This window comes from Rhamphochromis longiceps, linkage group LG1 (assembly GCF_057381845.1).
Source record: "Rhamphochromis longiceps isolate RC_006_pf linkage group LG1, R_longiceps_female_GT1.1, whole genome shotgun sequence".
Lineage (NCBI taxonomy): Eukaryota > Metazoa > Chordata > Actinopteri > Cichliformes > Cichlidae > Rhamphochromis > Rhamphochromis longiceps.
In genome coordinates, this window is record NC_140557.1 from 33,352,930 (window position 1) to 33,364,675 (window position 11,746).

An 11,746-nucleotide genomic window follows, 5' to 3' on the forward strand; every position below is an offset into this window, starting at 1 on the left:
GCCTGTGGCTAGATCTTCACTTGGGAAGGCACTGACGACTACAGGGCTGTTGGATGAGATCTTGTGAAGGCGGATGTTAGACTGAGCCAGCATCCTTTGTGTTCTGTGAAGGACGTCAATCGCCTGGGTCTCAGAGGGAAATGACTTTAGCCCATCATCTACATAAAAATGGCGCTCAATAAATTCCCTTACATCACTGCCATATTCTTTCTCTCCTTCCACAGCAGTCTTCTTGAGTCCATAGATGGCAACTGAGGGGGACGGGCAATTCCCAAAAACATGGACTGTCATGTGAAACTCGTCCACTTCTCCATCGAGGTCGTGATCGCGGAACCACAGGAAACGCAGATAATCACGATGGTCCTCTCTGACCGTGAAGTTGTGAAACATCTGCTCCACGTCAGCCATCACAGCATGTGGGTCACCTCGGAATCTGAGAAGCACGCCCACAAGGCTGTTATTGAGATCTGGGCCTTTACACAGTACTTGATTCAGAGACACATTTTCGAACTGGGCGCTTGAATCGAAGACTATTCTGATTTTTGCTGGCTTTTGGGGGTGGTAAACACCAAAGTGTGGGAGATACCAGCATTCTTGGTGGGGTTTGAGAGGGGGTGCCCTTTCTGCATGACCTTTGTCGAAGATCCTTTTCATAAACTCCACATAATGATCTTTCATCTCCGTCTTTCTCTTTAATGTCTTCCGTAGGGACATGAGGCGGTTGAGAGCCTGCTCTCTGTTGTTGGGTAAGCGACGTCGGGGATGACGAAAGGGCAGGGGGGCGACCCAGTTATTTGCATCATCTTTAGCAAACTCTTTGTGCATAATGTTCAGAAACGTCTTATCTTCTGCAGAGAGTGCCATTTTGTCATCATCAGTAGTTTGTTGAAAGATGTGTTTGCCCAGTTCATCTTTGACCTGTGTGCTCTCAAAAAGGGGGCATTCTTCTGTGATCTTCACTTTTGTGTAGATTCTGTTGCCACAGGGAGAGAGAAAACTGGGGCGGCCATTATCCAGTATGTTAGTCTTGTAGGAGTTCAATGTGGGTCTGTGAGCTCCCGAGAGGCAAACATCCCCAACAATTACCCATCCAAGATCAAGCTTTTGGGCATAAGGTGCTTCATTGGGCCCATTTGCCTGGCGTCGAACCTTGTGAGCCTGAATTACATCACGGCCTAAGAGGAGGAGAATATCTGCCTCTGGATCAAGAGGGGGTATTTGTGCAGCTATGTGAGCTAGGTGATGATGAGCAGCTGCAGCTTCTGGGGTGGGTATCTCACTCCTGTTGTCAGGAATCTGATTACACTCTGTCAGTGTTGGTAGTGGTATGGACACTTTTCCGTCCACACCCTCAATGACAAAGCCGTGAGCTCTACGGCCTGTTTTGTTCGTTGTGCCAGAGCATGTTTTCATTGTGTATGGAAAGGCTTCACCATGTACATTAAACATGTCAAAAAAGGGAGAACGAGCCAGTGACACATTACTTTGGTCGTCTAAAATTGCGTACATTTTCGTTTTCATTTGAGGGGCTGTGCTGTGATATACTTTCACCATGCAAATTTTAGAACAAGACCGTCCTTGTTGTCCCTGTCCACATACCTCAGTGCAGTTAGATGTAGTCACTGTGGAGCTCGGGATGTCTGGCTCCCCGCCGTGTGCCTCTGGTGTAGAATCAAAGCTCCCACTTCTCCAAGGGGGTGGCCCGGCATGCATGGCGGAGATGTGGGTATCGCTTTTGCACTCCAGACAACGAATATCAGCTTTACAGTCTTTGGCCCTGTGTTCTGTTGATGAGAGACACTTGTAACAGATCGAAAGCCCTTTGAGCAGACTTTTCCGCTCATCCAGTGTTTTCATCCTAAACCCTCTACATTTTGCAAGTGAATGGGGCTTCATGTGTACTGGACACCGTTTGTCGGGATCAAGAGAGTGAGTGTTAGATTTGTTGCTGGGTGTGCCAACCTGTGTTTTGTTTGCTGTTAGCGGGGCTCTAAAATGTGATTGTCTCACCAGTGGCCTTTCTATCCTCATGTGCCCAGTGCTGTAATTTTGTAGGATAAAGCTGGGGTCAGTTTTCATTTCAGCATTGCTATTTACGAACTGGACAAAGTAGGAGAAAGGCGGATAGTGCACTCTGTGTTCTTTCTTATACTTGGACCCCTGTTTGATCCATGACTCTTGCAGGGTATGTGGGAGTTTTTCCACAATTGGGTTCATGCCTCTTGGAGTGTCAAGAAAGCTGAGGCCTGGCAGATATCCTTCGTTTTTTGCTGCTTCAAGTTCCAGGAGGAGATCTGCAAGTTCCTGTAGAAGGTGATTGTCTCTCGGAGTAACTCTGGGAAAGCTCTCTAGGCGTTTGAACAGAGAAGCTTCAATAACTTCTGATGAGCCATAAATCCTGTCTAGCCTTTGCCATAAACGCTGAAGACCTGTTTCTGGATTGTTAACATGGACAGCCCTGATTCTCAGAGCATGCTGGAGAGACTCCCCACTAAGCCACTTAGTGAGCAGATCGAGTTCTTCACTGCACTTTAGGTTTAAATCTTCAGTGGCATTGTGAAACGTAGATCTCCATGCTAGATAAGTCTCTGGCTTGTTATCAAACACTGTCAGTCCTGCTGTCAGTAGGTCACGACGCGAGAGGAGGGCAGCGAGGTCTGATACATCTGCTTGTCGTTGTGGTTTGGCTGCTCCAACATAGTTGGACCAATGGGGAGGTGGAAGTTTGGGCTGCCAAACAGGTGGAGAACTGGGGGGGTACCCACGCGCAGCTGCTGCTGATATGTCCGGCCCTGTAGTGTGGGTGTTGTCTAAGTCACATTTTTGCTCTCTACTGTGTTTTGACTCACCTTCCATATTAGTGTTATTGTGGAAGTGGGTATCTACATACTCTTGAGTGCGGCTGACAGCCGCAGCTATTGTGGCAGGAATGTCTGGTGGCTTCACAGACTCTGCTTGGTCCAGAACTGCAGCCTCTAGGACCCTTGCAGCTGCAAGTGCTGCTTCTGCTTCTCCCTCCTGCTTCAGAGCATTTAGCGCTGCCTCCATCCGGGCCTTTTCGACCTCCATGTCTATTTGGCGTTTGGCATATTCTGCTCTTGCTCGAGCAGCTTCGGCTTCAGCTCGTGCTCGTGCTGCAGCAAGGCTTGCTGCTGAGCTGTTTGACCGGCGTGAAGCTGCTGAGCTGTTTGACCGGCGTGAAGCTGCTGATCTGCATTCCGACCTGACTTCCAGCTGTGAAAGCTGCGAGGTGTCCCCGTGGTTGGACATGATTGCTGTCGCTGGAGTGTCTCAGGATCCTGGCAGTGCACTTGATGCGTGGACAATCTTTTTACTCTTCTGCCCTCAGCTGAATGTCTCTATCCAGCTTATGCAGTGAGCTAAACATAAAATGGCTTCAGTAAACACTCAGGAGACCGCGTGCCATTCTTCAGAGCTTTACTGATCCTTATTTTCCTTTTTTGTAAAAAGATTATGCCTTTTCAAGGGCGTCAGATGCAGGAATTTACAGAGACACAGCCAAATGGACCTTCCCTGTCGAGCGCTGGGAGAAAACCACTGCTTGCGCTCTAACATGGTGCTACCCTGTCAACCCACTAGATGGCAGGCTTTGCCCAGACAAGATCAGGAATAAACATATTTTCTGACATGTTGCAACAGTTAATTACAGAACGAATGATTATGACCCGCCATATAACAAACTTATAAAAAACATGCCTTAGAAATAACAGGAGGGACAGAATACACAGGAAAAAAGTGTTTGCATGAATGGGTGAATGAGGCAAGCTGTATAAAGTTTCTTTAAGTCCTACAAGTAGAAAAGTGCTAATTAAGAACTAGTCCATTTACCATTTCACCAAATTTATTATAAGCATGCCATTCAAAATAAACACATTAGTTAGGATAGTCTGTTAGTATGTAACCATCTCACTATAATGATTGTAGAGTGCGAATTAATGTTTTTACCCTAAAGCTTGACTTAGACCTACCTACATAGTGAATGGAAACTATTTTTGTCCCTACACTGCAGTCTTCCACGGCGTTGAAGTCATTGTGGCATTTGTTGATCCGACGTGGTTACATAGAACGTTGACGCATAGGATTAAAATTGGGTTCCAGTTATGCCGTAAGTTAAAACGTATATTTGACGCAAAGTATAATTCATATGTCACTCCTCTTAAACGCGTTAATCAATCTGGATGAAATTACTATATAAACTGCCTGGGGTACCATGATTATCAGCATCTATATCTCTTCAGGGAATTGCAGTTTAAAAAGAAGAATAAATATTTTTATTATTCATTTTTGGGTGTTTATGAACAACCATTTTTCTATCTGACTAAAAACAGTCATATGTATTAGTGATAAAAAGAATAACATTGTAGACTAACTCACATGTCTGTGTTTTAATGCCTTAGCAAAGCAAACAAGCAATGCAGGCCTGACAAAAAGTAACCAATGATAGTACATTACTTTTTAATACTGCACTATGCAAACACTATGACTGTGACTTCAACATGACCGGTATTGTCAGAGAGTGACCAAGGCAGCTGAGGGGTTGCTACATGGAAGGTTCAACACAGCCAGGCTTTCTTTGGCTCGACAAAACCTAAATCCACAGCCGGTGATATTGTGATGGCGATTATCAACTTTCTCCATTAAACTGGGCCTTCTGCTTTAGGATCTGTGTGTGCCCACATAAAAAGGGGTGCTTCACGTGCCACATTACTCTTTGTCAAAATAACCCTGCACCCGCCAGTCCTTTTACTATCAGATGTTTTGATGACGATAAAATTGTGATAAAAATGTATAAAGAATAGAACAAATAAAAAAGTAAATCCAACTCTGCTGTAACTAAGAGATTAATGCTGCATAAAATTGTTAATCTTGAGATTTGCCACGCAGAGTGATGAAATTAACATTTTAATTCAAGCTAATATATTGATTTTAATGCTGAGTGCACTGTTGGTGATGCTGTTTATTTTTAACATGATAGCTGCACTTTAGAGTTCAGAATCTTTAAAGTGGGTAAATTTAAACATTAATGACTACTCATTGTGTTCAGCTCTGACTGTCCCATACAAAGGCGCTGTGAAAATCGCTTTAGTTTCTCAGCAGATCAAAGGAAAATGTGTTTTAGGTGAACAGATATTCTACTGCATGACTTTTTAATTTTGGGGGAGCTTTAGGGTCCCTATTAATATATCAATCATAAAATTTGACACCCTGCCCCCCCCCCCCAAACAGATATTGGTTTGTTGCTTCAAGACAACACTGTGCAACAAGGGTAGTCAAACACCAAGTTATTCTATAATAAGCTTTATTATTACAACAAGGATGAACAAACAATAAATAAACAATGTAAACATTTCACAGAACAATAAAACACCAAAATACATGCAACATTTGACCCTAACCCCATGCCCATGCACACACACACATACACACACAAACACACACACACACATTGTGTTTCCATCACATCTGGGGACTTTACATTAACTTACATTTATTTCCTGGAGACTTATCCTGACCCCACCCATCACAAGTCCCTGCCTGAACCTAACCCAAACCTTATCCTAAACCTAACCTTACCCTAACCCTGACTCAAGCCTTCACCCTAAAATTTAATGATTTTCCTTGCAATTTGTCCCCATAAAGTAGGCGAGACCTCACAATGTTTGTAAACAGATTTGTGTCCCCACAACAATAAATAATACACGTCCACACACACACACAATTACTTTACCAACTGACCCCTGAGCGCCCAAGTGTCCCTGAAACCTGATTCAGGGATCCACTACTTCACTGTCACTCCCCGAAAGCTCGCTGTCCTCACTTTCTGAGGACAGAAAATGCACATTCCCTTGGTTTCCTTCAATAAAAGGTTTTTACGTCCGTGTCCTGTAATCACCAGTAGATTGTAAAGTAAAAAACATTGACTATGATCATATAAATGCACACAAACACATCTCTACACACATATGCTAGTGCATTTTATTGCCTGAAAAAAAACTAGGCTAACTGCACAGTGTTGCCTTGAGGCAACGAATGAAAATTAAGTTTTACTGTATAAATAAATTTTAAAAAGTAGAACAAACAATCAAATATGCTTCTTAACATATTCATGCACATACAAATATTTTTATATACATTTATTTCACTATAAACATGTAAAATAGTGATCTTTATCTTACCTCCTAATGGGGATGCCTCTCATGTACTGCAGCTTGCAGAAAGGGACCCCCCCCAAATGAAAGTCACACCACCTTCAATTCATCATTTTATTGGAAAGAGATGTGCCTGGTAGCATTAGTTGAGAAAAAAAAAAAAGTTTTTTTTTTTTTTGTGAGGCATGAAAATGTGGTTTGCTGCCTTAGGGCAACGCTACGCAGTAGAGGGTTAGGGCGAAGTACCGAAAACATCAGTATTTTTTGCATCAGCTGAATGCATGCAAGTTTCAGTGCTAATGTGATGCAGTCTTAGCGGCTACAGCGTTACAGCTGGGCTTCATCCACGATGTTGGTAACAACTTTCACATATAAAGCATACTGGCCCAGCAGAGAGTCTGTATAACGCAACATGCTGTAAATAAAGAATCGGTGAAAGTTCAAGACTCTAAACATGACTTGCTCCCATCTAGTTTATGTATTCAGCATAAGTTACCATGGTGATTTTTCCTGGTGAAAAGAGAGCCACCTTGATAGAAGGTAGAAGAAAACAGACTTTAAGCTCTACATAGCGTTGTAGCACACATCTTTGGTGTTGTGTTTAAGAATTTTCAATCAGAAAATATTGACAAATTTTGTAAGAAAAAAACAAAACATAAATTTGTTATTTTAAAATAAGTAAAGTACTGAAAAAAGGTTATTGAGAGATACTAGAGAACTATGTAGATAAATAAATATACTGAAAATGACTAAAGTTCATCATATACATTTAATAAAGAAACATTGTTTTATAAGAGTCATTTCTTAGCTTTTATTCATTCATATCAAATAGCTTTATGTTTCAGGGAAACTTCTCCATGTGCCAAGAATCAGCCACATTAAGTGGAAGAAAATATGTCACAATGACTGATCTTCTTTCCCATGTCCCAAATGAGCTACTGACATGACAACCAGGTTCATTTATCGCACAGGGAAGTGAAAGGGAAATGAGGAAAATGAGGCTGGCCTTTAACATTTTCTTAACAAGTGTCACACAGGAAATGATGTCAAAACTCAAACTTTACTACATTTGCTCTGGACTTTTGATCTATGGAAAATGTCTGTATAAAAATTAGTGGTGCAACGGATCAAAAATCTCACGGTTCGGATCGGATCACGGTTTTAAGTCACGGATCGCATCAATTTTCGGATCAGCAAAAAAAAAAAAGAAAAAAGAAAAAAGACAAAAATTGAACATTATTTACTTATTGAAGTATTTTTTTTTCATTCCACGCAATTATTAAAAAAAAAAAATGGTACAATATAGGGAGTACAGTCTTTGTATCTACCACTCAATTCAATTCAATTTTATTTATAAATCTCCAAATCACAATAACAGTCGCCTTAAGGCGCTTTATATTGTAAGGTAGACCCTACAATAATACATACCGCTCATTATATCGTACTCTGCTGTGATATAATGAGCTGTCACGGTCACGTAGCTTTCCGTTGCCCTGGAGGTCCACCCATTTGTAGTAGTTAGGGCAACAGAAGATGCCTGGGACAGTTCAGCCATAACTTAAATCTTCTCCTGCTCATACATGCTTGGAACGATCTTGCCACTAAAGTGGACGCGAACGGGATATCATAGTTTAAACCCCTTGTTTTGCACAACGGAATACGGCCTCCAGTCTGCAGCTAAACACCCCAATAGCTTTTGTAATAGCTTTAGCCCGGTCGGACTGGGCAGCAAAGGGCTGCTTAAATACCGCAAACTCCTCCGCTCCTCCACTTGGACCGCTAGCGCTGGCCATAACTATAGCTTGACCCACCACGCGCACCATACACATACTTTTTTTTCCTCTTCTTTTTCGAATCTTCGGATCACGTGCGTACCAAACCGTGGAGTGGGATCGGTTCGGATTACGGATCAACCATGATCCGTTGCACCACTAATAAAAACTATACATTTCATTTGTCAACTGTAAATCAAAAGAGTACATGTGAAAACTATCATTTCATTAGCAAAGAGACCATAAATTACAATCTTTCATTCTGTTAAACTTAAATGCTGCGATGATTTTATGACACCTTAAAAAGCGAGATCACAAATTATAAAACCTTTTCAAGTAGCTTCTTTTGAATAAACCAGGTGCAGTTATAGTAAACTGTGGCATATGAAAATACATATTCACATATTCAAACAGGTCCTTTTCCTGATCTGCTTCACATTTGTTTGGAAATGTGATTATGAAATGAATATATCTCATGACAATATTTACTTTTAATTTCCAGTATTATTTAGTTCAAAAGCAAGTAGTAAATGGTGTACAGTTCAAAACTGTAACAGACTAAAACATTCATGGACTGCTTTCCTTAAGGATAAAAAAGGCCTGTAGTAGATCAATCAGTTACACAAGGTTTCTGATTACCTTGTCCCTCACATCTTCAATAAACTTCAACAAATTACCAATTCCCCTAACCTCTCGACATTTGTCACATAAAAACAAACAAAAACAAAAAGACAGGTTCCACAAATATCATAATTAACTTACTTTCCTTTTTCCTCTGGAATAAAAGTTACTTCCTTTGTACTGTCACAACATTCTCAGCCCACATAGATAAAACGCCAAAGTTTAATAACTTACACTGCTTGGTTTTCTTTATCCCCTGAAAGCAATTTTTCCTTTGCTGAGTCCTGAGGGACTGTGTTGGGACTCTTCTTCATTTCTAGACTTTTTACCCAAGTATAAGCAGACGAACCACCAAGAACCATCATGTTACTGGTCCACCACAGCAGGGTTTTAGTGGAAGAGTTGTACACTACTGCGATGACTGTCTGTGCACAGGCCTTTGCAGTCCCTGAGACATTATGCGTGAGCGGGCTTGTATATTTGATCTGGAGCCCTGTAACATAGCCTATGGCGAAACCAAACACTCCTCCGAGAGTCATCATTCCCCAAAAGCTGATGTCAGTGAGACGGCTGAACTTGATGAGCTGGCCCAACTCTCCGAACACAAGGATGAGAGGGAGGAAGAGGACGCAGGCGTTAATGTTGTTATAGTAGGACAGTTTCCAGATGTTTCCATCCAGGGCAGGCATTACCTTCTTAGTATAGATGGCATTGAGAGAGACGCAGGCGCTAGCCAGCACCCCAAAAAATATGCCTGTCCAGGAGAGGGACCCTGTGATGCCTTCCTGGTCCACACCAAGCCAGAAACCACCTGGAAAGCACAACATACAATCAAATATTTTAAACACTTAAATATCTAGTATTTCATTTTTAATCTACACCCATTCAGTGTAACCCTATCCTGTCACTGTAACACTGCGTGTGGCAAAAAAAACCCCAGCTCAAAACAATGTGACAAAGGATGGAAACTGCACAGTCTTAGGGTGATATGAAGTGTTGCAATGTTTATGAATGTTAACATACACGAGGTATGAGTGTATGCATGTGATCAGTGTGAATTGGGAGGGTGAGCAGAGCAGAGAAGAGCCAATGAGAGGTTCTGGTAAGGCTGTTTCATGGTGCCTTAAGTCCAGCCTGTTCAGGTGTGCTACATAAACTAGGTCAACTCCACCCACCAGTTTCCTGGAAGTGATTAGAACGAGAAAGCCAACATGGAAAGTGAGCCCTGTGGCTGTCACATGTGGTACAGCTCTGCACACGCACGCAGTTTGTGTCAGGAAACAGGGACACACCAGGGAGTTTATTTCCCACTTCCAGGTTATTGTAGAAACTGAGTTTCTGTGACAACCTGACCTACTTCTAAGGTGCATGAAAAAAATATAAAAAAAGAGAAAAGAGTGTAATCTGACAATGTGAAAATTCCATGACAATGCCCATTTCTAGGCTATCCCAGTATGGAAACATTTTGAATAGTATAGTATTAACACTATAACTTTTCCCTCCCTAAAATTTGATGCAGTTCTCTAAAATCGAGTATTATCCAGGCTGTATTTACAGCACAGCAAACTAAAAACTTCTATTGGCCTGCAAACCTTCTGAGTGTTATATTTCATATTTTCTTCGTTTCATACAGTTCTGTGCAAAAGTCTTAAACAACCCTTCATTTCTTCACATTTTGCAAGCGAAATGTAAGTAGGTGCAGAAAATTTGCAAAGATTTGCACATGGGTCACCATGGCAGGCCTGAACTGTCAAATCATAGTATGGCAGTGAGTTTTAGAGAGGAACGAAAAAAGCTGCCTGTCAGCAGCTAGTGAGTAGTAACAAATGCTTTGTCTTTTGAGATGTGGCGAGGTACGATAGACGTATTCCAGGCTAGCAGTTATCCATGAAATGAAGGTAAAATTTTCAGGTTCTCCACTCACAGCACCGTCTTCCTGTTTTTACTTTTGTTGCTCCCGCCTCATAAACGTTTGGCCAATATGCAGACTGAAAATTGTCACGTGATTTGTAGTGAAGCATTTCGCTTGGAGTTTACAAACTCACGAACTGATTCAGACCAGAGTAAACGAATTACAGCTGAGAAAACGCTCTATTTTAAAAGTGAGATATAGATATATATATAGTCGGTATTATTATTATTATTATTATTATTATTATTATTATTATGCAGAACCGAGTGTCCGTTTCCACCACTGTTGGTGTCATTTAGCTTTCTGAAAGGAGAAACTAAGTGCAGACTTATTTACAGCCAGTGACCAATTATCACGTGAAAATCATTATAAGGAACATGTCAGGGTAAACGCACCTAATATGATCCCACAGCACGCCAGAGCCCTGAAAGACGTGGTTTGTTTCAGGATAATGTATGATAACAGCACATTGAAAACTGTGCTCAGAGAGCGGCCGATCGTGTAGAAAGCCACCCCGAGATGTTTCAGGCACAAGTTGTTGAAGGTGATCATGCCGATGAACACGATGGACAGCGGTAGGACCTCCCGGGACAGCTTCACGTCAAACCTGACCGAGGGGAAGTCGATGAGTCGGGGGCACATTTTTGATAGCAGCTGCATGAGCCAGCAAAGTGCCACAGTGACCACACACTGATAAAAAGTGACGAACAACGGCGCGTCCAAGTCTTTGTTGTCCAGCAGGTGATTATTGAGGAACACCATCGTTATCGAGATAAACCAGTATAGCGCAACCACAGCTGCTATTCTCACTGCTCGAAATACGAAAGTCTCTCTGGATTCGTCCCGGTCCATCATTTCAGAACCGCTCAAAGCCATCCTCAAGATGCTGGAGCGCTTCAGCTGTGTCCTGTTCATGAGTGCAGATGAAGAAAACGAACCTGAGTAAAAGCTGGGACATTTACATGAGCTAATACGCCGCTCAAGACCAGCAAACTGACTGTATGAAAAAGCCAAACATGACTGCTGTTTGGTCAGTGCCGTCATCTAAGAGATTTCCGATCTGATCTTTTCAACATAAAAGCCCAATTCAAGCCTGTCAGAAATCGTTTCGTATTCCCATTAAAAATACTTTGCAAACAGATTTTATGTTTTACTCTGCTTTAACAGGCTAATTGCTAATCTTTGGCTTCTGTTGTTAAAAAGTGAATACTGTAAATCGTTATTATTGTATTCTCTTCTTTCATTAAGTGAACATTTGCTCTAAGCTTTAC

At 41.8% G+C, this 11,746-nt stretch overlaps 1 protein-coding gene across 1 annotated transcript; it reads right to left on the minus strand.

The window, feature by feature from the left end:
- Positions 1 to 6,966: 6,966 nt before the first annotated feature.
- slc35c1 (solute carrier family 35 member C1) lies at positions 6,967 to 11,519 on the minus strand. The gene is made up of 2 exons (XM_085407607.1): positions 10,871 to 11,519; positions 6,967 to 9,374 (listed from the first exon to the last, which is right to left on the minus strand). Exons 1-2 carry the CDS (start codon positions 11,517 to 11,519, stop codon positions 8,794 to 8,796), a joined length of 1,230 nt encoding a protein of 409 aa, XP_085263733.1. The 3' UTR covers positions 6,967 to 8,793.
- Positions 11,520 to 11,746: the final 227 nt, after the last annotated feature.

What these genes read in the sequence shown, in the direction of transcription:
- slc35c1 (XM_085407607.1), bottom strand. Translation starts at nt 11,519, where the DNA reads ATGACGGCACTGACCAAACAGCAGTCATGTTTGGCTTTTTCATACAGT. An exon ending in GTGCTGTGGGATCATATTAG is followed by an intron (nt 9,375 to 10,870) that starts GTGCGTTTACCC and finishes TGTGCTTTCCAG; the next exon opens with GTGGTTTCTGGCTTGGTGTG.